Genomic DNA, 26,846 nt, shown 5'->3' on the forward strand with positions numbered 1-26,846 from the left:
ACTCTACACGGAATTATTTCAAACTGACTAGTAGGTATAGCAACCATGAAAAAAGAAACTATCATTGCAGCTCAAATTTGTTTGTTGTTTTTTTGGCAGAGTCATGAGTTTTGCTTAACAAGTCAGTCTTATCTGACAAGGGATGTGAAAGACATACTACACAAGAAAATCCYGATAGAAGTGATAAGCCTTCATCTTCAAGGTTATGTTTTTGCATGGAATTACGTTTTCATTCTCAACTTTAAAACACTAAAGAGGAGACAGACAAATAAGTAGAACATTTTATTCCTTTTAAAAAGCTATTATACAGTTTTCCCCAATATTCGCATAACAAAAGCAGGCAAASGTAGTTGAATTTTTTTCCACGAATAGGCTTTTTGTGTAGAAAAATATATCATACTAGACTGAGTTTAAGACTTACTTAAAAAAAATGCAGCTACAGAATTTCTGCAGTCAGATAGTTCCAGACTTCATGTCTTCTACTGTTTCAAACAGAATTCAAAAGCTTTTAAATAATTCCAACTATGCTCACAAAATTTTAGGATGTTTTAATATATACACATTAATATGTACACACACACAAAGATAAATTTAAGGGTATGTGGGGTTAAAAGAAAGCAGATGCTAAGAAAATGTCAATATCTGTATTTAGTAGAATAATCTTTCGGTGATACTACCAAACCTCGACCTTTGCGGGCTCCTCTATAAACAGTTTCTATAATGTCAATCATCTCTTGCTTATCTTCCATCGCCCAGTTGATCTTGTTGTTATTACCTGTACCTAAATCAATCATGATGTGTTTGTTCCTTTAATGGGAAAGAAAAAACAGCCAGGTTAATATGCTATTATAGTTCAGTTTGTGAAAACTAAAATATCCCCCTGCCCCAAATGCTTTGTAAGATTCAAAAGAAGCCCTTAAAACAAACAGATTTTCAAGAAAGCCTGAAACAAAAGTATCTACTCGTCATATWTAAGTTAACATTTTATTGACTATTTCTATAGCTAGAACAAGGAGTACAAATGCTCCTGCATCAAGATCATTACTCAGCACTATTATCCTTCGATATATTCTCTAGTTTGTATTTCTTTCCTACTACCATCTACCTCCACAGAGATATTTCCAGACTTGCCAGTAGTATGTCTGACCTCATCAAAGGAGATGCCTTAGCCCCAGAACCTGACTACTTTGRATATACCTTTAAAGCAAGTTTGACAAGCTTGAGTGCCATAATCCTGTAGTAATCTCTACAGGGAACTTCAGATTTACAACTATGAAAAAATGGATAATAAATACAAAGTTTTCATTTTAACTAATTTGTACGTCATTAGTAAATAAACATTCATATGGTTTCCACTCTACTAGTTAAATTTCCACACTGCCTCTGATTTTGCAGACTGCACATTAAAAGTCTAGTAGCTTTACATCAAAGCTGTACCTTATATACAAATACAGAGTTTGATATAAYTAAGTTAAAATATTTTAAAAATAAAATCCTTATGTTATTACAAGTTATGCTGACAGAATGGGTTTCAAAAGTTATCTACTATGCTTGTTTATAAACATGCTAAGTCAATGATTTTGTAGGTAGTAATACTGAGCATACTTCAGTAGCTGAAAGGGTAAAACTTAAAAGAACAAACCTAGATGTGAATTATCTGTGAACAAGAAAATGGATTTCCTTCCACAAGGATGGATTCAAATTCAATCAAATATTCAGCWGAATACTTAAGAATAATTTTTATCAAGCCAGTGACAAAGTCTTGAAGGGTTTTTTCAGATTAAAAACAAAACAAAAAAAATCCAACCACCACCACAAAAGAGGACAATTCCTGACATCTGAAGTTACACTAGAATGAAAATTTAGCACAAAAGAACCTCAATTCCATCAGATTTCTTTTAGGATCTCATTTCATAGAARTATTTAAATTTTGGTTTTTTGCAATCCAAAAAAAATCGTTATTTTTTTGGTTTGCAGGCAGTCATGGCTTAGAAAGTAACATAAGTATTAATACCAAAGTAGAGTTACTAAACTAACTGGAAAACAAAGCCATTTTCCTATTCAATCCATTTACTCCATTGTAGAACAATAAAGATGTAAGTATCAATATGCTGTTATGAATTCAGAAAGGATCTACAATTCTACTAAGGCACTGCATTTGGCACAAAAAAAAAAACACACTTAATTGAATTGTATGCTAGAATGATTACACACCTGAAGAAAAACATGACTGTACAGGGATCGTACAACTCATACATCTTGTTGAAGTCTGGTACTTCAGTGATATCCACAAGATAAATAACAGCAAAGTTTTTTACCTAAACAGAAGAAAACAGGAAATAAATATATTTTAWTATATATATRTTACCAAGTATTTGGTTATTGATATTATTAGTTAAAAGAAAGGCTTTTATTATTGCCACGTTTACTTTGCAAAATGTTAACACACAAAATCATGGTAAATAGGCTTGCTATTCTTTCAAATGCAAAAGAAATCATTAACATGGAAAATACTTTTATATACAGGCAAGATGCTAATTTTACATCCAGTATCAACAGGAAAGTGACTATGCTTAAAAAAAAAGAAAAAGAAAGAAAGAAAAAAAGCAAGCATTTAGGAAAACAAATGCCTTTTGTAGACAACTAAGACACTGCAATAATACGCACAATTCCAAACATGTAGAATAAATGCCTTGTGTAAGCCAGCTGACACGTTTTACCTCTGTTGTCAGCTACTTGTACACTTCAGAAAACTAATGATCTGGAATGGCCTTCCTTGTGCCTTCCTCCAGGTATTTTTTTTTTTTTTTTTTAATCAGTCTCATTTAAAAAAATAGTTAAAAGGAAAAAAGAATATTAATAGCTTTTTGAAAGATATGAAGCTAATGCAGGAGCTTAAGTTTTTAATTGATAATGAAAAGAGGACCTCAATGAGGAGCTACTCTCCAGGCAATTCTCATCCTGATAGATTTTTGAAGAATTACTGAGTTAGTTGCACAAGAATCACCCTCCCCCTTTAATTTCATAGTTTTTCTCATTCACGAAAGAAAATCATGCTTATATCAGACGTTGTAGACTTGACCCTTATTGCAATTAGAGTTTCAATTTCTAAACTTGTATCTGTATAGGTAAATATGTATATATAAATTAAAATGTAAGGTGGTAGGTATCTAAATTAAGAAATCAGTAACTGTAAGGTATATGATCAAGTACTTGCACTGTATAACATGAACACACAACCTTGCTCAGCCCTGACATACAAATTCACAGTTTCTGTCTTCCTCATTTGACTATGTACAGTTAAGAATTCTGTAGTAAAACATGTGGTCTGTGCTTACTTACTACTTCAAAGTGCTTTTAATGTGTTAATTTGCTACCAATCATCTAGAAATACAATGGTCAATAAAAATCTTTACATAAACCAGAAATTATATTTTACCCCACAAAACTAATTAGACTGTATGAGATGAGCATATTCTGTATAGTGTACCTTGTACTAAGCATCCTAACAAGCACTTTAATTGAGAAAGTATGGTGATGTTTATTAAAAAAACAGAATAAGAACATACAGTAAATGCACTGTGACAGACTTTTCCTAAAGAAAGTTTCTGAATTGCTAAAAAAAAGTTAAGGAAAAAAAAACCACACTTCAAAGATGCAAGTATTAGCAGCAAAAAAACTCCTAACAGATCTCTTCTGGGCTCATGCAGCATGTAAGTGTTTTATTGTGCTAAKATGGAGCCATTGGGCTCTACCAATAATCTAACAAAATCACCTCATTTAAGCAGTGTTCCAAACCATCTAAAGTCTAAAATACCTCAAGTTAGCCATAGTATCAGACTGAAACTAAACACCCTCTGAAATGATTATTCTAACCCATAACAATTTTACATGGAAGATTTCTGAGAAACGTAAGAGGATGCTCAAAGTCTATAATTTAACTGAAAAGCATCCACACTTATTCTCTGGTTAGCCTCTGGAGACAGAATACAGGTTTCAAAAACACCTGAAGCATTCATTTTTATTTTCTCCTCTTATTTCTTCTTCAGTCTGCTGACATTTTTAGCATCAACAGTAGTTTCCTTGCGTGGGAAAGCTCCACAACACACATTCGGCAATTCTTAAACTAAAAGTAAGTCTTTGGAGAATGACTTAATTTAGAGATCAGAAAATGACTTTAAGTTAAAACAAGCATTAATATATTCAGAATCTCAATTTGCTGAGAGACAAATGATAGACAGCTGCAAAAGCATCAYTAAACTAAGACTTTACTTGCAATAACAATGTGTTCCACAAAGTACTGGAACAATAAGACTTTCAAAGCTAGCTTGACATTTTATACAGTTAATATAGTCAAGTTGTTGCCAAACCAAAAATGTTTGCACTAGAAATGAATCCCAACAGCCTAAGATTTTAGAAAGGGGAGCCACAGTTAAGGAACAGATTAGCTTATCTTCTGAAATAGAGATACTTTATGCAATTATTTAATAAGGTATTACCTAAATCTCACTCAAAAGGACTGAATCATTAAAATCACCTTTGCAAAGCATATTTTCAAGCTACCAGCATAATCCAAGMATCTCAGACATTATCTGAAACTTCCTCATCTCCTGCATGGGTAGGAGAGAAGCATAACCACGCACTAGAAGTGAAACAGATGATGCAGTAACCCCCTTAAAGATGGATACAGAATTCTCAAATTTTAATTTGGAACTTTAAAAATTATTCTTTCTCTGTTGCTTTCCTAATTTCAAATCTCACAAGATGAGAACCAAACACCACAATGACGAGATACTATTTTAAAGCATTTCCATACTCAGAAATCACTTAGTTTGTAAATACATTTGGATAGGGAGTTTTGTTCTGTGTTTTAACAATGGTTGACAAAGTTGCCCATAACATGGGCCTTGCCATGTAACTGATACATGGAGAGGTGGAAGGTTGTKATTTAGGCCTAAATACAAAACTGATAAACACATGGGTAAGAGCCTAAAAATGGAACAGGCGATGCAGAAGCATTGCATATACCTAWTCTTAGTGGCCATTTCAMACAGGGCAGGCTTCTCACCTAAGAGGCATTTTGTTTCAATACCATCTAAGACAAGCCCTGAAGAACTACTTGAGATGTCTCTACACATTAAACAGTTTTACAGCCTGAAGTAGCCCGTACTCTCAGACACAATATTGGACCCAAGCTACTTGGAAACAGTAGTACAAAGCATCTGAGCTGCCTTTACAGAGTCAGCTCAAATCCACAAGGCTTATTTAGCAAAAGCAATTCAATACTCATTAAATGTCTCCTTTTGGACAGGATCACACTTCCCCTACACCTAAAGACTAACACTTTCAAYAGAAACACAGGCAAGACATTAATGTCTCAAGAGTATTTATTTCCAACAACTTGACTTATTTATGGTTCAGTTCAATGTTTGCTGTTTGACTAGGCCATCATAGTTGCTGTTGACCATGGTGACAAGACAGAAGACAAAAATAAAAAAAAGAGAAAACACCCAGCAGCATGCACTCAAAACTATCAACTTATTAATAAGGATTAGGCTTTAGTTTTGGCTGTGGGTTTGTTTTCCACCCCCCACACAGTTATTGTAACTTCACGGATTAGCTATTCAATAAGCATATACAGGAAAACAAAAGTACATTATTGTCCAGCCATCGTTCCAGGCCAATATTTTAATAATTTACAGAACTATATCTGTTTTGGTGGAGTACTACTAAAATTTTAAAYGGAATGGCTCAAAATTAGAAAGCAGAGCAACCTGTATGTCCCTTAATCTTGATACAGTTGAACTTAATATACATATTCAATAAATCTTGTCTTGTAAAGATGATTCGTAGGTGGAAAATAGGAAACAGATGAAGGAAAAAAAAATAATACATCAGATAAAATAAATCTCACTTCTCCTCCAAGGTTCTCCCTCCGGATACTCTTAATTAACAGGATCATTCCAGAAAATTATGATTATTAACATTTKTCCTTGTCCTTGTGTTGCTGTGGCAATCTTATGTTGTAGGAGTGCATTAGAGTTTCTTTACATTTCTGGTGAGGATAAGTAATAGTCTTCCCTTTTTTTTGTTAAGATTTCCACGCCCTTTGAAATAAGTCTCACAACCCTACATTAGCTTATGGCCAAGAGTAGCCCAGGRTAGACACAGAAAATTTCTAAGGAAATCTGGAAAAAAGATACAAGAAAAATCTTCTGACCTTCACCTGTTCCTAGATAATGTCTCTAAAATTTAGATGTCTTATAGATATGAGGATATGGRTATCATAGAAAAAAATACGGTAACTGAAAATAGTTTTTGCAATAATTCATTCAAGCTGAAGAAACCTAGCAGGCTTTCATTACTGAACTGAAAGAGACTGCAAACACAGTCAGCACAAAGTTGAAGGTCTACTCCATCAATGTTTACCCCCWCCCCTCAATTCTGAATATGCTATTGCAGTTTAGGTATTACATTTATATGCCAGAAGAGAAAGGACATCCAGCCAGAAGCAATGCTAGGGCTAATGAATTTGAAAACTATGGACATGAATAAATGTATAAGCTTTGCTCAATTTTAATTACAAACATCTAGTGTGTTACAGAGTGACTATAATATCACTGTCATTTCCACAGGCCCCTTTYCCTCCACGCCCCCCCCCCTTTTTTTTAATCCTCCCCCCCACCTTCCCTCTCATTTTTCCTGTGATCTTAAGGCAAAGAGGAACAACTAATGTTTGTGCCAGTCACAGCAATTCACACTTCTGATTAAGTAAGTGCAAAATATTGGAACAATCCTTCCTAGACCAGCACTCATCCAATACAACCTATCTGTTAAAGTGACCTTACTTCAAGAGAGGTCATCTGATTTACTGTGTTTAGAACTGAATAAATCATCATTTTAAAAAACTTTTGTTACAACTAAAAAAAAAGTATTATAGAAATTTAGCAGGCAAAGCCCTATATTTCAGGAGATGACCTTATTGTAAAATACAATTTTTTTGAAAAAGAGTGTATTTATAAAGAAAGTGCTCCAGATGAATTTTGCGTAACCCAGTTCAGACTTTCGCTTCAGCATGATTTTAACCAAAAAAAGGATATTTATTTATACAATTTATTGTGAACTCACTGAAACTTTGCTTCCTTTTCATGTACCACATTGAAAAAATAACGTAGGTCTAAAAAGTAGAGTACATGTCAGTGAAAATTATCTGCTTTGTATTTTTTGTATGTTGCTCTAGTTTCTCTTTCTCCCCCAAACCCCGTAACTTCATATAATAAAGTAGAGATAACATCACTGCTACCCAAAAATACGCTGCAGATTAAAAAAGCAATGACACCACGGTACCAAATATGAAATACAGCTACATTTTCTCCAAATGTAGCATGAAATTACAGTATGTTAACATTCTGTATTATTCGCTAGTATAAACACCTGTACAATTGGAACTTTTACTCACTCTTTAAAACAGCTGCGAGATCCAAACATGGCTTGTAAGCAAGAGGATGAGGAAGGATCTCCCTCTTTAATTTGCCATTTCTGCAGAGGGAGATTTTTAAATAAGAAGTTATACTGTTCTTTCTTCCCCCAGTCACCCTTAAGCGCCAATATGTCTGCCAAATTGCCAAACATCCTGCCAAGAGTAGATACTAACAGTATCCACGTATAAGAAACTCCCACCTTTATATACARAATGACTAAATTAAACCATGTCACAGCTGCCCTTACTATATCCTATTAGGTCTTAGCATTTGACTGTAGGTAGAGATCTTTAAACATAGGATTTGAAAGACAGAACAGAAGCTCATTTACTTGAAAGTACCATTAAAAAAGAAAAGACTACACCATGAACACAACCTCATGCCAAGCTATGTAATATGCACATAATTTTACGTGAAAATAACTCCTCTTCCTGCCTAAGCTTAAATATTAACATTTGTGTCTCTGATTTTTTGCTTCTCCTCCTATGTGATTCAAAGAATAGCTGTCAGTTTTCAGCATACAACACTACACAATATCCTTACCARAGAGATGAAAAGGTAAACTACAGCTGATTCTGTATGCTAACACAAACTAGTTCTTCARTGTGTACCTGTCTAAAGTGAGCAATCAGCTGTCAGAAGGCCCTGTTTCCATCTGAAAAAGCTTCAAACTTTGCCTCAGTATGTCCTAAAATTTAATTCAGCCCATTCAACAAAACAGAATAGCATTCATTTACATTAAGAATATCACTGATGTGTTAGTCAACACCTTCCTGTATATTTTAGATCTTACCGTTTTTAAATGTCAAAATGAGAACAGCTTTTTATATCAGTCAAACGAGACTCTGAAGCTACTAAGCATTCTGACTGTAAACTGATGGTGCTACATTACCTAGAATCATAGTGCTCCTATTACCCAGCATGCGCTTTCGTTTGAATGYTGGCATTCATTAAATGAGGAATTATTAAGCAGCAGCGATTCTGGTTTCATGATGTGCAGCACTCTTCGTCCCGTATTTCCCCAATTACAAACAACAGGGAAGGTGGTCACCTTTAGGAGATGCTCATGGGAGCAAACAGAATAGCTTCACTGCTGCCTCCTAACGCAGAAATACCTCTCCACAACCAGAGCGGTGACCTGCCTCGGACTCAGCCATTCGACACACTGAGAGCAGGAAGCGAGYGGCAGGTGCAGTTTACCTTCTCCGCAATGCTGTACAAGACTTCATCCATCTTCATACAGGTCGGATCCCAGTCGTGCCCAAAGCGGATGACCACCACTCGGTCCTCTTCCGACAGGATGGCCTGGTCCACCTGCCAGCCGTTGTGCAAGTGCGGCAGCATGTACGACATCCTGAAGGGCGGGTGGCGAGCCTGCGGGACGGCACCACGCACCCGGCAGCTGACACCCAGCCCGGCCTGCTCGCACGCGTCCCGCCGCCGCGCAGAAACGCCCTCCCGCTCCCCGCCGCTGCTCACACCGCGCCGCCGGCTTCCCGCAGCGACACCCCAAGGCAGCGCGTAACGGCCGCGGCGGCGCCGCCATGGCGCAGCGCTGCTCCCCCCAACCCCCGCCCAAGCCCCTTCCAGAACCTTCGGCGCGGAGCTCGCGCTTGCCCCGCACACGCGGCGGCCGCGCGCCGCGGACGAGGCGCCCCCTCTCCCATGCCATCCCCTCCCCCGCGCCGCGCCGCGCCGCGCCGCACCCCTGGGGCGTCCTGCGCTCGGCGGGAGACGGCAACCGAACGGCGGCGGTGGCGGCGGAAGTGACGGAAACGTCAGCGCGGCCGAACGCGGCGCCGGAAGGGGGAGGAGAGAACGGCGCTTCCGCCCGGAGTGGGGGGGGCGGGACCCCCTCAGTGGGCGGGGCAGGGCGGGGCCGGCCCAAGCGAAGCCCGTTGGCGCATACCACGTCCCAAGAGCGGGGGGGGAGGGGCATAATAGCGCGGACCGTACCAAGTCGGCGAAGGGGGATTAGAGGGCAACCAAAATGGTCGATGGCACTAAGAAGGAGTCCCTGTTCCTCGGGGAGCCTGCACGGGTGACTGCACTGCCCAGCTCCTGACCGTGGTCTTACTTAGGTACCACTAAGCACTACTATTTTTTGCAATCGAAAGGATAGTTCCTGAACGCATGAGGTGAACATTTCTGTTGAAGCGGTCCTCAGTGAAACCATGGCATGTGCATTGCCATCGTTAGGTTTCAGAGTCAAATTGACCATTGAGATGGGGTATCCCAGGCCAATCTTTTTGCTTCCTGAAAAGCAAATATATACTTCTACACTGTACTCTCATTTAAAAGGTTAGTTTGCAGGAAATAGAGATAAAGCCATACTTTCAGCTATGCAGAATCCATACACACTTGAGCTATGGCTTTGGAGAACAGTCCTATTTGTACCAAATTAATTTGCCACAGAAATGCAAAGCTCTCCAGAAAACTGGGGCAAAATCCTCCTTTTACRGTATCTCGTGATCTTCCTTCCAGGTAATTCAATTTCAGGAAGGTGAGAAGAGAGGGGAGCCAACCTCATCTCAGGAGAAAGCCTTCTTGCTTCAGGAGGCCCCACAGAAATGAGCAGTAACCCCCCCTCCATCTGCAGGCTACGCGCTGCCTGCGTTTCCCACGGCATATCAAAGTTTCGGGGGGGAGTATTCAGACACTTTGRTGGATATTTCTCTGGACAAAGGCATCTGGCAGAGCAAGAGTTAAGTGAATGTAGGCAGCAGGCCTTGGCTGAGGTTTCCCGGGGAGGATACGCGGTGTGGAGCTATGTGCAGGCAGAGCTAAGACAGCTTTCGGGCCTTGGGACAAACCCTACCATACGTAGGAGAGGGGTGTGCATCACCGATCAGGAAATTGAGAGCTGTTGGTTCCTCCAGAAGCGGTAAGATGAACAGGAATGCGTTCAGAAAGAAACCTGTCCAGATTAATCCTTGTGTTACTATTCAAGTAACTAGTTTTCTCCCGCAGATAAGTTAGTGGGGGGAATTTATTCTAGCTAACTCAAGCTATTAACCTGAATTTTAAAAAGAGCTAGGATAAATTACACGGGTTTATTTTGTTGGCATTTAGGTAAGCCTGGTGATGTGATCGTGCCAAGGCACRAACCTGAAAGTAGTGAGTCAAACTTCACAAAAGTAGCAAGGCTAGCTCGGAAAAACAGTAACACTGACATTAATACTTAYATGCAGCTCTTTTATTTGCCCATTTGTCTCAGCTTAAGAGTCATGTTTGCAAAGTTTTCCCTGCAATATTTAAGGACCAGAGAATACATGTTTTGCCAATATGTAGCATTATGTGTGTATACATAAATGAAGGCAGATTATCTTGTGTAGATAGAAAATGTGAGGTGTCACAGCTTTAGCAAGAGAGTTAGCAATGCTGTAGATAATACAAGTCCAAAACCAAAACTGTCATGTCCTTAACAGGTGTTACATTTAACACATTGAACGGGGCATCTGATAGCCAAACAATTATGTTCAGAGGCAGACCATTTGGTCTGTTAAAATCTCTCCACTTCTTGGATGGCCAGCCAAATTTGGCCCATAAATTAATTCATCCAGCTATTACTTCTCATGTGCATCACTGTCAAAAGAGGAATGTGGATTACAGACAGAGCTACAAGACAGGCCCAAGTAGTGCTGGAAGAACACTAAATATTCCTCAAACTAAGGTTAGTATCTGGGAGAGACCTCTGCTCTGCACAAGATTCCTTCAAATGGTTTAGTTTACTTCTGTCAAAATCTTTTTTTAAGTTTTAATTGTACTTGGTACTAAAACAAGCCATTGAATCAAAACTGCAGTCTATTAACAATTCACGCACACATCAAAAAGTGGCTGAAATTGTGGCACATTCAGCACAGCCATGCTTCTGAAAAGGTAAATTATATATGACTAGCCTGTTTTAAGGTATGAGCTGGTTAGTTTAAATAGTTTAAACCTAAATCACTTTCACTGTGTTGCACAGTGGCTTCCACATGAATCATGAAATCTTTTTATTTGTGAAATTCAGAAAGTGCTTCTAAAATAAGTGTGTATCTGACTGTGACCTTCCTGAGTGGTGTATTATAATGAAGGAGAAACTGGTGACAAAAGCAAGTGGTGTAATACAGTACTGGCTCCCTGGCGTCTGCCAGTCACATGATCATATCTGGCACCCAGTTTTCCATCTCATAACACTGTAAGGTTTAGTTACCATCCTGCTTGAATAATTTGCTGCAACACCATCAGGTGCTGCTCGTCAAGAAGTTGGGCAGTGCTGTTACTATATGGCATTAGATCTTGTCTTTTATTCTACAGGTAGTTAATTCTGGAGCATGAATTTAATTTTTCCTTAGAAGGTCATGTTGCATGAAACTTTATGAAACACTGACTGCATGTGGGGAAATTTGCGTAATTTTTCCAACCATATGGGCATGGCAGAGTTCAAAAGATTTCACCTGGGAAAAAATAATTAGATACATTTTTTGTAGTAGTAGTAGTATGGTTGCATTATTCATTCCATTGCTTTGTTTGTTTAAAACATGAAGGCAACCAGTGCAGCAGCTGTCCAATAATGGCCCTTCAACATGTAAGTTAGACCTAAACCATTCCTGACAGATGTTGTCAGACCTGTTTGATCCACAGTGTCTCCCTACACTACCTGCTGCTTCACCAACCATAAACAATAGTCAAGAAACTTTAGGTAACTTTCTAGCAGCCTCTGTCTCTTACCACTCTTTATATCTATTAAAAAAAAAAAAAAGTGAATAAGATTGAGAAGCTGCCAGAGGTGTATGAAATCAATGTGGATTCAGGACTTAAATTAAACTACCTGAGAACTGTGTAGGACTTATACTGGATTTTGATTTAATGGATTGATATTCCTTGGTGTTAGAGCCTGATCCAGCACTGACTGAAGATACTGGAAAGATTTGTAATGTAAGATCACACTAGTACAAAGTGATTGTGGATTTATTCTGTATCTTTAGAGCAGTATTGAGATCCATTAATTTCCAGTTTTATAGATGTGAATTTAAATGATCATTACAGCATAATTCTTTTAAGGATATCCTCTTAAACAATGGAGTATTTCTCTTACTCTGTTATTGCAGGTCATGGCAGAACAAGAATTGCCAGGTGTTTTGATTCTGGATATAGGAGGAACTCATGGTGTRCTGGAAAACCATGTAGCACTTCTGAAGAAACACTTTCGCCTTATCACCATGAAGGAATTTCTTGAAAACAAAAAAGAAATGAGCAAAAAAATCCAGTCTGTTTTTGTGTTTGAGTGCAGGCCAACTATTGACCGAGAGCTCCTGGAAAGCCTGCCTAATTTAAAGGTTATTGGAAACTCCGGCGTTGGAGTGGATCACTTAGATGTGAAAATGATTTCTAACTTTGGTGTAAAAGTGACTAACACCCCACATGCCGTTGCTGACTCAACAGCAGACATAGGAATGGCCTTGATGCTGGCATCTGCCAGAAGGCTAGTGGAAGGTAATATTTCAAATGTTCACAGATCTTAGCTACTTCTTTGACATATTCCACTTTTACTATGTTACAAATGATCTATCTGAATCGATCTTTGAGATGTTTTTTCAGGGAAGAGAATTCTGAGGACTCTATTCTCAGATAGTTCTGCTTTTCCTGTACTTTTTCAGATGCTCCATTTCTTTTCAAGGCAGTGGTGACAACAATAAGGCCTGTGTCTAGATTAAGCATCTGAAAATCACCTGTGATACCCTGTTTGGAATAATATCTGGGGCTTTATTCTCCACTGGCTACCTGCTCTGCAAGCTTTTTTATAGTTGTGTAAAAAGAATCACATCACATTTCATTCTTCCCTGCTCTGAAAAGAGTTCATCTAAGCTAATGGCCTTTATTTCCAGAATAGTACAAACATTATTATTGAAATAGTTGATGATCCTTTTGACAAAATTAATCCAAACTGCACTACCAACATTAATTTATGTGCTCACAAGTCGATCCTTTCCCCACATATCCTTGCTATGCAATRCTCTTCAGGGGAAGGAAGGTGTCAGTAGAGGCTGTCACAAGAAATTGCCTTTCTCTCCAGGGTCACAGCAGTTCTGTCACCACTGCTCCGTCCCTGAGCATGAAATAACTCCTCTTTCCCCTGATGCTTTCCTACTATTACATCTCTCTGGACCTTGAATTGTTTTTACAAAAGCTCTTAGGTATCCCTGGCAGAGATGAAATCTACAATGTACCACAGCATAACATTGTTTGGATGGATTTTCCTAATCCTTCGTCCCCACACAAGTAGTGGTAAGGCTTTGGGCTGATCCTTGAGACAGATGATAAAATTTACTCCAGCTAAAAGAGTGAAGTCAATGTCTGCCTGGTGGTAAATGTCAAGTAAGCTATTTCAAACTGCAGAGAGATTGTTACAGTTACGGAAGAATTAATTCCCTGAAGAGCTATTCCTCACAGAACAAAAAAAAGAAAAAGAAAAGAAAAAAAGAAAAAAAAACACTTTGAGAAATGCTTCTGGGTCACTGACACCAGTTCTGGCTATTGAGAATGGCAGCATCTAAGCCTTCTTATATGACCACATTTGTCCTCTCAAAATTAATTAAGATATTTTGTAGGGAATGTTCCAGAACTCTGCTGCTTAAGATAGTTAGAAACCTTTTTCTCCATGATTTCCAGCTTTAAATTTACAGTCAGTTTGTACCCATTTAGCATTGTTTTACATTCAGGCTGCCAGATTGCAATTTCTTCAGACACAAAGTATTTTGCTGTTGACTGGCTGGGAGTTGAAGTTACCAAGGCTACTCTTGGGATCATTGGAATGGGCAGTATTGGTTATAAAGTGGCTCAGAGGGCCAAAGCCTTTGAAATGAAGATTCTCTACCACAACAGGAACCAGAGGTAAAAATGTTTGCTTACTGTGTGTAATTACTGAAGGTACAGTGACAGAAATCACAGACCTAATCTGTGTCTGCCATCTTCTAAGTACAGTACTTGTGGCAGTTGTAAGAAAATTAGGAATATCACCAGCATGCCTCCACTTCCTCACTTTYGTTCCCTGTTATTGCCCTCAGAATAAAGCTCCCCTCCCCTTTCTGAGCTTACTCTTCCCTGTTTAGCTCTTAGCACTTCTGGAACGGGAGCAGTGCTAACCTTTTTGGTGATGTAGCCCAAGCAAACCGGGTAGGCCTTTTGCCAGAGTTGTATCCTCTGTCCTGCCAGCTTCTTCACTCAGACTTCTGGCAACACCACCAGTTACCCCAGCCCAACGTGTGATTAGTGCTCATTATACGTGTGCTAATGGCAAGAGTCTTAACTCTTAATTTTGTATTTCCGTTCTTTCAGACCTCACTTGCCCTTCATTCCTTTTCAACCCCACGTCCTAACTCACATGCCTCAAAAATAGAGTCTACAGGGACCAGCACAGACACGGGTCAGGGGAAGAATAGGAGGCTGACAGCATCCTCACCATCCTGTACTTAGTATCACTAACTTGCTTTGGTTTTACATTTACATGACTCCTGCAGTGTATTGCTGGTCCTCTAGGCTCTTACTCCCTCTACGCCACATCTCACTTCCCTTCCTCCCTTCCACCATCTATACCTATCTATGTCTTGGCCTTAAACCTCTTCATCTCTGTACTGTTCAAGAGCTCTCTTAGAGTTGACTGATCATTTAAGCAGCTGTGCCAGTTTGAGTGTGCGATTTTCCCTTAGGAAAAAGGAAGAGGAACAGGCAGTTGGTGCCCATTACTGTGAGAAGATGGAAGATTTGCTACAGCAATCTGACTTTGTYATGCTGGTTGTGAACTTGACTCCAGAGACTCACAAACTGATTGGGAAAAGGGAGTTGGGGCTAATGAAACCCACAGCCACTCTTATAAACATCAGCCGAGGTAGGATGATCTGAAGGCACTGGTTGTGGCTCAACAGTAAAAGCTGTGTTTTGTGTTTGTGTTTCCCTCTCCCACTTCATACTGGGCCTTTTTCCAGGTATTGTTTGAGTCACAGAGTAGCTCCCACTCTACAGATTAATGACCTATTATAGATCAGATGCCATGTGTTTGAACACAAGCTCCTATGGACCTCTAACAGAATTTGGAGGTGCTCGGCAGTGCTCTACGTTTCTTTAGCATTATCCTAAAGACAGCTTTCTTTAGTGAAAATAATCTTATTATCATTAAATAGTTAATAGCTATTAATCACCTGTGAAGAATAGCCTACAAGGAGAAACACAAGCCTCTATTGGAAAATCTCTCTGGAAAAGGAATCTCAGATCGATTGCAGATCTGTTGATGCTAAACAAGCRTATAGGAGCAGATCTAAAGAGGTTATAGTTTCAGGAGACAAAGAGGTAAGAGAGTGAAAAAGCTCGAAGAGCTTTGAAATGATTTGTCTATAATAATATAAAAGTCAATGTCAAAATGAGGAATAGACTTAAATCTCTCACAWCCCATTAAATGCTCTATGCACTGGACTGTGATCATCCTCTATTTAAAGATTAATAAATAGAATGTCTCTTTAGTTTATTTGGTTAACTGTTATTAGAGGGTCATTTTATTTTTTAACAAATGAAAATTCTTTAGTTTTTCTTTCTAGAACTTGGAGAACTTTCTCCACCCACTAAGTTAAAAAGGTGTTTATTAACTTGTGATGACAGCAAGAAATTATCATTTAAATGCAGGTGCAGTTATTGATCAAGATGCATTGGTAGAAGCTCTCCAGAAGAAGGTTATTATGGCTGCTGCTCTGGATGTGACATACCCTGAGCCTCTTCCAAGGTAGAGAAGGCTGTTTTCCATTCTATTAATCTGAAGTGATTAAATTKTCTGGAAAATTCTGCTCATAATCTCCATCTCTATTGGGAATCCTTCTCACTTTTTAAAGCAAAACCTCAACCTCTCTTGCACAAACATAAAAAATGGCAAACAGTCATTGTTTCCCACATATGTCAGCTCCTTAGCAACCTGACTGACAGGCAAGGCAACAAGACCTATACAGAGAAAGAGGAAGTGAGTAAGAGCTTCCCATGGATAGAGTTCTTTCCAACTGGCATGTGATAGCAGCAGCCTAATGTCCTGTGTAATATATTTTATTCTTTCTGTTTCTTACAGGGACCATCCTTTATTAAAATTAAATAACATCATCATAACCCCTCACATTGGAACTGCAACAGTCCAAGCCATCCATATGATGGCAGAGGAAGCAATAGCAAATATGCTAGCTGTTCTCAATGGTAAACCCATTCCCAGTGAAGTGTTCCCCAAATGATGTGTATCAGRTGACATCACAAAATCTCATATCTGTGAAAAGACACTATTTCCTACAGTTCCTGTGTTCCTGCACTGCTTTTGTTGTCATGATACTGCAAAGCTGTTGGCCCATTGTGATTACCCTGTATTGTCGTTTCCAACTCTGAAAAACAAAGGAGAGCAAATAAAAGTCATTTATTTGAAACTTTTAAACTGAGCATTTATGTAGTTTGTTATCTTTAGTTCATTATTTCAGTTAATACCTGCATGTTATTCCCAGTACTTGCTACTACCTAGTGATAAGGAAGCACACTGAGCAGTTTGGATATATTAAAAGTGGATTGAACATTAATTCCCTGCAGAATTCCGACTGTATCCTAAAACACTTTTCAGCCAATGTTGCTGAAATCAGCAACATTGTTGCTGTTGTCTATCCTGATATCAAAACACTCGAGAAAGCAGACTCCATTGAAATGATATTAGGCCTAAGGTTTTCTATGGTAAGGAGAGCATAGCTTCATCTACACTGTTAAATCAAAGTGAGGTCARTCATTGATTTCCCTTAGGGGATCTTTTGAAAACCAAAGTAAATCCAAAGAGATTTAGTTCCTCTTTGCAGACAAAAATGTTGCTTTTATCTTGGTTCGGCATTAAACCAGGCTAATGGCTAGCACTGAAATTACATCAGTGAAGGCATAGCCTAAAGCAAAATTTAGTGATCAGCGCTAACTTCCAGCCCCAAGCCAGGCAYCTTCCTGGCTCTTCCACACTTCTTCCATACCTCTTTCCTGAGTGTGAGCAAACAACAAAGTCAGAAGACCCAAGAAAAGGTTTGTCACCTCCATAAAATCAGGAAGCCTTTCCACYATTCTCCAATATGGTCAGGCTTCTTAGAAGAATGGTAAAATGAAGATTTAGCGCAGTAAATGAAAACAGTCTGAGAGTTAGACATTCAGATGCAAACACTGAAATACTGTTAACAGGTCAACAGCAAATATTCTTATAGGGGACTGAAAGACCTTCAGCCCTTGCACAACTCCGCCCACTTCCCACAGACAAGCTCTTTAAAAAATTCCAAAGAAAAATCAATAGTAGCTGTAAATAGTCCCTTTCTTTTTTTAAGAGCTGCCATTTTATAGACCCTTTGGGAGCTATAAAAATGGTCAGTGGTTCTTGCAAAAAAGCATTTTAATTCTAGTGCTTAYTTTAGGCAATCTTGTTTGAAAACAATTGCCTAAGCAGCTATTATATTGTTAGCTTATGACAGTCTCAAGAGAGTGCACTGCAATTAAGAATTCACTGGTGTTTCTGCAGGACAGGGGACCATGAAAACCTCTGTAACGAAGCATTTAAAAATTAACTTGGTAATTCAAGGTTCATGATGAAGCCATGCAATTTATTTTCAGGAACTAGATTTGGTCCAACATCTTTCTGAGCTACTTACACATAGTAATTTGTGATTGCAGCCTAGGGAAGATTTATTACACCAGATTACTCATGGTCTGAAACTAAGTAATAAATCAAAAATAATTCTCAGTGTTATGAGTCTGGTGATAGTGATATGAAACCTTACAGCCCATGAGCAACAGAAATGGCTCAGTATATTTAAAATAACTGTTTTCTTGTCTTGTTTTGTTTAACTCCCTATATAAATATGAGCTTTATAAGATCTTTTGCAATAGTCGTCATGATTCAGGACAGGAAAGTGATGATTCTTCAAAATGTCTCAGAATAACTCAGCACTATGTGTCTTTCTTCTTGCAGATCGTGGGAGGAAGAGAGCTACCTGGGCTTTTGGTAAATGAAATAGGAGGAATACATGGGGTACTGCATAGCCATGTGGAGTTCCTGAAGAAACATTTCTACCTCATCACCATGAAGGAATTTATTGAAGACAGAAAGCGTTTGAGTAAAAAGGTCCAAGCAATCTATCTGTGGTGGCACAAACCGGTCATTGACCAAGAGCTCCTCCAGAGCCTGCCAAACTTAAAAGTGATTGCAAATTCAGGAGTAGGGATGGATCACCTGGATCTGAAACTTGTAGCTACCTTTGGTGTGAAAATGGCTAATGCTCCACGTGCTGTTTCCAGCAGCACAGCAGATACTGGGATGGCTTTACTGCTGGCATCTGCTAGAAGACTAGTAGAAGGTAACTTTTCAATTCTTCTGTGGATTCTGGAAATCATACAATATTTACATACCATTAACTTGGCTTTTTCTAGAGTCATCGTTAGTGTAGTAAAATGTGAATATCTAAATTCCAGAAAATATGTTGGGATGACAAATAGAATAGTTGTTTTACTAACTTATTTTATATATAACATATATTTCAACCAAGTATAAAATCATGTCAGTTTATTTATACTTGAACAGATTCTCATCAAATTCTGTTCAAGTGTAACTTTGTGCTTTATTGACAGGGCATCTGTGCTTTATTGACAGGACTTGATGTTTTTCTTAGAAGGTGGAATTCATTTTTTAGAATACATATGGCTGTAGAATTAATGCTAACAGCTTCAACTGAACAACACACTGAAGTGTGCTTCTCACATCTGAAAGATGTGTATTCCCTGACCTTCTTCAACAACGCATTTGCAGTGACTATGACATTTGGCTTTAAGACATTTGTTTCTTCATGTGGTAGCAGTACAGTGCTGTTGACCAAAAGTGGAGAAAGGCAATGATCAGAGTAACRTGGTGGTCACAGGAAGATGGGAAAAAATGATGTGTGGGAGACAACAGCAAAGCAGAGTAAGGACATGTGCTGAAAGCTGGGGCTGACAGAGACATGGGTATGTTTTCAGGAACTGAAATGCATTGGTGCAAAACTGAGGGATTTAAGRGCATCAGAGACAGTGTTGCAGTTTCTCCTAATAGCATCTGTTCTAGTTTACTCCACAAATTTTCTTTGCCCTTTCTCCAAATACACCTATCCTCAGTTTGCCAGGAATGCCTCCTGCTTCAGCGAAAAAAAAAGAGAGAGAGAGAGGGAGAGAGAGAAAAGAAAAGAAAAACTTCTGTTTTCTCCTATTACGTTTATCTTCACCACAGTACCACAGGCTTCTAAGAAGCTCAAAGGAGAGAGACTTGTCTCCCCACAGATCTGTTTCTACTGCACAAGGAGGAGATGGATTAAAAAGGAGATTAATGGTTGCTCCTATCTATATGATTTTTTGATAACTCTGCTTTGGCATGATTGAGTATTATCCTGAGGCATTTTTTGTTGCTTTCACAGTATTCTGCTTATGTTTTAGAAAGGCTGGCAATATCAGAGAGAGTATTTTTCTTTAGAGAACTAAAATATCAGAAGCCTCTCACCTTGCCAGCAGGCTAATAAACAGTGTGTCTCTGTGCCTGTAAGCTTATTTTCTGCATTGAGCAGAAATAAATAGAAAATTTTGCAAGTTTAACAGATAAACTAGGAGAAATTGCAGATAATCTAGGGGAGTGGTGATTTTAAAAGAAGACATACTCTCAATAAAAGTGACAGAGATGARCAGGAAATCTCTTCTTATTCTAAACAGTGACACAAACATCTGGCATTATTGTTCACAAGGATTTCCAGATACTGCAATGTTACTTATAATAATTATTTTGGTTATTGTTGCAGAACAGGGCAACATTTTTATGAATGCAGAGAGGTAAAAGGATTTATAGGGGGGATGGCATCAAGAGGCTTTTGGTAGTAGGATGGGAGTAAATAGGGCATGACACATACATGGCAAGAAAAGATGATGTATTTAGGAGTCATCTAGGACATTACAAAAATCACTGCTATCTAAAACAATGTGTTGTAATTGTTAAACATGAATGTACGTTACAGTCGCACCTTAAGGCCCCACTCTCTTGCTTTGTTCCTCCRTGTTGGAGCCAGCCCATTTCTAATATCAGAACCATTTCTCTTGTAGGCTGTCATGTTGCAGTTTCTCCAGCTATGGAGTACTGTGAGGCCGATTTTCTGGGAGTTAAAGTTACCAGAGCTACTCTGGGGATCATTGGAATGGGCAGCATTGGGTATAAGATTGCTCTGAGAGCCAGAGCATTTGAAATGAATATTTTGTACCACAACAGGACACGGAGGTAAAAATATGTATTGAACCTTATTAGAGCAGAAACTCCTTTTCAGATAGTCAATATTTCCCTTTTCTTTTCAAGAAAGTATGTCAGCATAATTCTAGCAAGAATTGAGAGAATGTGGCCAGGATTGAAGCAAAAGAAAAAAAGACCAGTTGCCTCAGATCAGTCTTGTAAAGCATTATTTGGTTATTAAACAATACCTGGGGACTTAATTTAGGTTTAGGATTAGAAATGCCATGTTTTCCTGGAGATGTGACCAGGAGAAGGAAAATATAGCTTACACCTTTGTATTCTTATTATATYTTACTAGAATGACACGTAACTCTCTCTTCTTTTTTCCCCCCACACATTCCAAAGTTCAAGAGTGACCTTGCTGAAACTGAATGACTGGAGAACTAGGAAGTGTATGCTTAGCAAAATATRAAAACTAATGGACTGAGAGGTTGTTCCTTGGTGGGGGAAAAAAATATAACACCCCTCTTTAAGCCATTAGGAATTTTGCCAAGTATTTCTCAGAAGCCAGGAATTCACCTTTTGTTTCTAGCCCCTTTTATCTTGTGTATCTGGGAAACTGATCTTTATTAGAGATTCAGTCCAAGGTCTCTTCAGTGCAAAGGTGAAAGAGCTCCCGGTGTGCACAGAAAGACCCCTAAAACCATTGCAGGTAGCTTGGATGCAGTCAATGAGCAAAGCAAATGTTTATTGCTATAAACCCTGATCTACACTAAGACAACTTTACTCCTCCCTGATACTAAGAGCAGTTGCAGTGGGAGTACATGTGGCTTTTAGTGAGTTGCTCCACACGTAGAATGCAGTAGCAGAGTTAYTGCTTTAGCTAGCTCTAACCAAATCACTAGGATAGATGACACTTGCCATTCTTGTTACTTCTGAAATTATAAAAAACAGCTAAGCAAATCGAAGTACAAAAAAGTAGGGAAAAAAAAGAATCCTTAAGGTCATAGAATCATAGAATCAGTAAGGTTGGAAGGGACCTCTGGAGATCATCTAGTCCAACTCTCCTACTCAAGCAGGGTCACTTAGAGCATGTTAGACAGGTAGTCCCTTCAGGTAACTCCCTTCAGGTAGTTATAGACATTGATAAGATCCCCCCTCAGTCTTTTCTTCCCTGGGCTAAACAGGCCCAGCTCTCGCAGCCGTTCCTCAGAGGGCAGGTGCTCCAGCCCTCTGATCATCTTCGTAGCCCTACGCTGGACTCTCTCCCGTAGCACCATGTCTCTCTTGTACTGGAAAGGTCTTTCATGCTTTCTTTATACATCACAAAGAAAAGGAAGTAAGGCACAAATCTTACTATTTTCTTTTGTTGGTTATCAGTAAGTCCCTCTGGCTCATTTTTTTCGGTCTTTTTAAATAGTGTTGAGGTAAGGGAGTACTGTGGTGCATAATCAATGCTTTGAGCAACAGAAAAGAAAAACATAGCTAGTAAGTTTAGACATTAAGTTTAGCTGAGTATTCAGACTTTCCTTGCTGCAAAACTGGCTGTTATTCCATTTTGTTCTTTGTCCACTTAGGCCCTGCTGTTGGACCTTGGACTCTGTAAGAAAATAATTAATACATGTGTTAGCAGACACATAATCTGAAGTGAAACTGAAGTTATTTCCTTAGTGTGACTTCTTTCTTGCTTGCTTGCTAGTTTAGGGAGAGATATTTCAAAAACCATTCTCTGGGCTTCAGGAACAAAAGATCATACTGATTTATATTCCAGTCTCCTATCAGTTCTTCTTCAGTTCTCAAAGTTTAGGTAGCTAGGTTTAAAAACAATAAGATAAATTGCCACAATTCTTTTTTTATGATGAAAAGTTCAACTCTGGTAACTTTTTGGTTGAGCACTTCCTTATGTGCAAGTCCTGGAACACACAGGAGCTGCTTTGYTGGTCCCATCTACAGCAAAACAACAGGCTTGCTGAAGGGTGCTGACACGATGTGGACCACTGACAGGGTCTCTTTCAGAGCTCAAGCAGATGAGTTTTGGTGACCCTCGGTGCTCTGGTTTGAGTGATTACTGCATCCTGTGAGGTGCACTGTCCCTAGAGGGGACTCTGGAGAAGAGGCTATGTGCTGACATCTGCTCCACTGCCTTGCTTCTATCCCCTTGCAGAGTTAAAATAAGCCACAGGGCTTTGCACTGCAGCGGCTGAGAGGCAGGCAGGCCATCTACTCCCTGCTGTGGGGCTTGCTTGTGATAATCCTATCCCTTAGTTTGTGTACCAGGKACACTGTGGAAGAAAGTAACATTCCCAAGACTGCCTGCCTGAAATACAACATGATCCTTTCCCCCCCCCCAACAGGAAAACGCACGAGGAACAACTTGTCGGTGCTGTCTATTGTGAAAAGATAGACAGCTTGCTCCAGCAGTCAGACTTTGTGATGGTGGTGGTGAGCCTGACACCTCAGACACACAAGCTGATTGGGAAAAGGGAGATGGAGCTGATGAAACCCACRGCTACTCTCATTAACATCAGCCGAGGTAACATCCCAAGCTGGTCCGATTGCAAAATAYGAGCCAGGTCCTGTTGCACTGCATAGTACCAAGCTGCATGAACCATGTGACTGAATATACAGACCAGCCATGGAAAAAAATCMTCCCTCCTCCTTTCTTTTCTCTTTTCACTCTCAGATTGTTGCCTGCAAATGTCACTCAGAGACACTCTTATTCTAACCTAGGGGCAGTAGTTGACCAAGAAGCACTGGTGAGAGCTCTCCAGGACGGTGTTATCRGGGCTGCAGCTTTGGATGTCACCTACCCGGAGCCACTGCCCAGGTTGCCATCTGCATTCAGTTYTCAGAAATATACCCAAGACAGTGCCCGGAGCGCTAGGAGAGACCCTGGGTTGCACATTTGGGTGAGGGTGCTGTGCATGAGAATGGGAGGCAGCCCAGATGCTGGGTGYGATAACAGGCCTGAGGGAAACTGGGCGCCAGGGAACAGCAGGAGGGTCATGTGTGCCAAGGCAAACACTAAGTCCCCCCAACAGAATCACAATATGAAGGGGCAACAGTGCTTCACAGGTCTTTTCATGGGAAGGAAGGACACAGCATGCATGCATGGAAGCTGCCTGAGTCACTCCTCCTCAATCCTGCCTCATTGTCCCGGGCATCCCTTCCCCCAGGCTTGTTTCCCCAAAACAAGGCTCTTGATAACTGAAGTACTGCAGATCTCTCTGTCCCAGAGGCTATTTAGCTTCTAAAAAAAAAGAGGGGGGGGCTTATCTAGCAGAACTATACTTTACAAAGTTAACAGTGCTGGCTGGTTTTTGAGTGGGGGCAGCTCAGGCTCATTATGTCAGCAGGTCTGGGACATTGCTGTCCATTATCTGAGCCAGGTAAATAAAGCTCAGGCGATTGTGTAGGGCTAATGCTTCTGGACATGCTTAATCCTCTCTTCTGACATTGTACAAATTGCTGCCTAAGGGCCAAAACTTCTTTCTGGTCTAAGACAAAAGGGCACAGTATAAACTCATAGCACACACTTTTCATATCCARAATTACTTGAATGCAGTTCAACAGGGCCCATAGGCATGTGATCTGTCCTTGGATATAAGTGGGACTTATGTGAAGTTATATTAAATTAACTACATATTTAAATACAATGCAAAAGCCAAAGCAAGGCTCTTCATTCGAATGAATAAAAGCAGATAATTTAACTACACCTCTTTTTTTTTCTTCTAGAGATCATCCATTATTAAAATTAAAGAATATCATTATAACACCCCACCTTGGCATTAAAACAGARAAGACCACCCGCATGATAACAGAGGAAGCAGTTGAAAACATCCTAGCAGCTCTTAATGGCCTCCCTATACCCAGTGAAGTGCTCCCAAGCTGATGTGCAAAAGGATATTACAGCTCTAAATGCATCTGTTCTTCTATTTTCCCCACTGCCTATTCCAAGCAGGCAAGAAAAGCTGTGACTGAGTCTCAGATGCTATTAAAAAATAATAATTTTAAATTCCTTATGAAGTGGAGGAATATACTACGGTTCATTTTCAAACTCTATCATAGACAGATGCAAGCTTTAAGTGGCTCTGTGAAAAAAGCTGGTGATTGCCAATGCACTTACAGTTCATGCTAGGCTCCCTAGAAAATATGAAGTGGGGCGGTTAGATGTTTCCCAGTATGTTAATTTGTCTGTTTCAAGGTTAGGACAACAGGACTACTACTAGTTGAAATCTACCTGACCTTTCTATTATATAAAAAATATRTTCAAACATTAGCTTGTCTGAATGATAAATCTTCAAAATTAGCACTACAGGGGACCTGTCATTTTGCTACCCTGCCATTAGGTAAGAGAAATGTCTCCACATTCTGTACTAGTCTTAGAGAGCTTCAGAAAAAGCACTGCAAGCTAAGGAAAATAATTAATGGGAAAATGAAAATAATAATTCTTAAAATGTTCTCTGCAAATTTTGCATAGCAATCCTTAAGAAAATGTCTTTTTGAATTACATAACTCACTTTGTTCCCAATCCATTAGATATCAAAAACAATAAACTATCAAACTAGAAATACCAATTTTCTATATGGAAGTCTTCATTTAAACTAGCTCCTGAGACATAAAATGCAGGGGTAAAAGTCCTTTCAGATTTCAGAAATGTACTCAGGAACAGAACAGGATTTTACCAGACAGTTTAAATTATTAGCTGTAAACAACAGCACTAGTGAAAAAATGTACTTCAAGATGAACTGGATACCATATTTGCACTACCAAGTTTATTTGTAGTCTACCCTCCTGATTCTTCAACTTACTGCAAAATACTTGGAAGAATATTTGGAATCCCATAAGCCTCTCATGYCATTCTGTAAATCAGTGGGAATACAAAAAGTCTATAAAAACACATGGAGTATTGCCTCCAAATATATAAGCCATTCCTTTGTATCAGTCCTTCTGGCTATTCACTAAAATAAATATATTTGAAACAGAATTAACAGGGAGCTACACTACTATAAAAAGAAGGAAAAAGAAAATAAAAATTGACAATTTGTTTTCATTATTGAAAGTATTATTATGGGAAAAAGCAAAATTCCATGGCTTTCCTTCACTAGAAATGGTACCTATTTTAAAATTACTCATTCAAATTCCACAGGAAAAGGATCTCTTATATAGAAAACTTTTCACCCATCTCAGTAAAGCTCTGTAGAAAAATTGATCTCTGTGGTCTTAATGTATACTGTTGTCTTAACAGAAATCCAGAAAGCTAATAATTTACCAATGCATAATTCAAAGCATTAGTGGTGCACATTTTATTATGTAGTATGATTGTTATGAAGAATATGATTATTTAATCTCTAAGAAAATTAATAGAAAAGTTCCCATTAACTACAGCTAGGATATTGGCAATGTTACATACACTTACAGAGCCATTTCCACCTCCTACTTTTTACAGAAGGTTGTCAGTGGTGCTTGCCAAGATACACTTCCTTTCACTAGCTTAATATATGATGATGTTACCAACACTTACAGCTCAGGGAAATGAGACATTGCAGCTTTTCTGGAGCAGAAATTTGGCTGACAAAAATTTCATGTACCTTTTACATAGACTACCTGCTCTCTGAAGTAGAGGCACCCAGCATCCCTTTGATTGTCACCTGTAAAACCTTGACAAAAATAAGTCRAATTTATTACTTCAGAATAAAAAGCTGAGCAGTAATTTACCTTTTAAAACAAAGCTACAAAAATCTAAAATAACATTTTTCTATGAGAAAAAATAAAACATTTATTAGATTAACATCAAAAACATGGAAAAAAGAGCTTGTGTCTGCACAAGCTTTTCTCTCAGTGTGAAGCAGAAGCAGCAAACTTGAAAGCAGATATAGTACTTAATTTCACCACTGCATAAAACAACAAAACATGCTTCGTGTCTGCCTGAAGTTTTACCTCTCTTCTTGCAGATATTTCAAGAATCTGKGTGAATTTGCTATAGAAATGTTCCCTGCCAGAGTGTTACTTTAGACATAAAGACACAACCCTAGATGACAGGATGCCAATGAGTCACTGGAACTAAGGGTTCAATTCACACATAACACCTAACTACCTGGTATTGCCTT

The 26,846-nt window shown here is 39.0% G+C and overlaps 3 protein-coding genes across 5 annotated transcripts; 2 read left to right on the forward strand and 1 right to left on the reverse strand.

Annotated features, from left to right (window-relative positions):
- Nucleotides 1-269: 269 nt before the first annotated feature.
- TXNL4A (thioredoxin like 4A) lies at nt 270-9,269 on the reverse strand. The gene is made up of 4 exons (XM_085309999.1): nt 9,188-9,269; nt 8,682-8,855; nt 2,215-2,318; nt 270-807 (listed from the first exon to the last, which is right to left on the reverse strand). The coding sequence occupies exons 2-4, from the start codon at nt 8,832-8,834 to the stop codon at nt 636-638; spliced, it is 429 nt and encodes a 142-aa protein (XP_085166125.1). The 5' UTR covers nt 8,835-8,855; nt 9,188-9,269; the 3' UTR covers nt 270-635.
- A 975-nt stretch (nt 9,270-10,244) lies between these two features.
- LOC146592977 (uncharacterized) lies at nt 10,245-16,892 on the forward strand. Of its 3 annotated transcripts, none has more exons than XM_085310000.1 (7): nt 10,245-10,365; nt 10,910-11,154; nt 12,575-12,959; nt 14,186-14,357; nt 15,173-15,351; nt 16,140-16,236; nt 16,570-16,892. In XM_085310000.1, the coding sequence occupies exons 2-7, from the start codon at nt 10,957-10,959 to the stop codon at nt 16,724-16,726; spliced, it is 1,188 nt and encodes a 395-aa protein (XP_085166126.1). In that variant the 5' UTR covers nt 10,245-10,365; nt 10,910-10,956; the 3' UTR covers nt 16,727-16,892. The 3 variants fall into 3 exon arrangements, with proteins under 3 accessions (XP_085166126.1, XP_085166128.1, XP_085166127.1); XM_085310002.1 differs by having other exon boundaries at nt 11,045-11,154; XM_085310001.1 differs by lacking the exon at nt 10,910-11,154.
- A 692-nt stretch (nt 16,893-17,584) lies between these two features.
- LOC146592978 (uncharacterized) lies at nt 17,585-25,268 on the forward strand. Its single transcript, XM_085310090.1, has 6 exons — nt 17,585-17,608; nt 18,472-18,856; nt 20,616-20,787; nt 23,091-23,269; nt 23,467-23,563; nt 24,472-25,268. The coding sequence occupies exons 1-6, from the start codon at nt 17,585-17,587 to the stop codon at nt 24,626-24,628; spliced, it is 1,014 nt and encodes a 337-aa protein (XP_085166216.1). The 3' UTR covers nt 24,629-25,268.
- Nucleotides 25,269-26,846: the final 1,578 nt, after the last annotated feature.

The sequence above is a fragment of the Rhea americana genome, unplaced genomic scaffold (genome assembly GCF_003343005.1).
Source record: "Rhea americana isolate MKP2758 unplaced genomic scaffold, rheAme1 scaffold_31, whole genome shotgun sequence".
NCBI classification, from domain to species: domain Eukaryota; kingdom Metazoa; phylum Chordata; class Aves; order Rheiformes; family Rheidae; genus Rhea; species Rhea americana.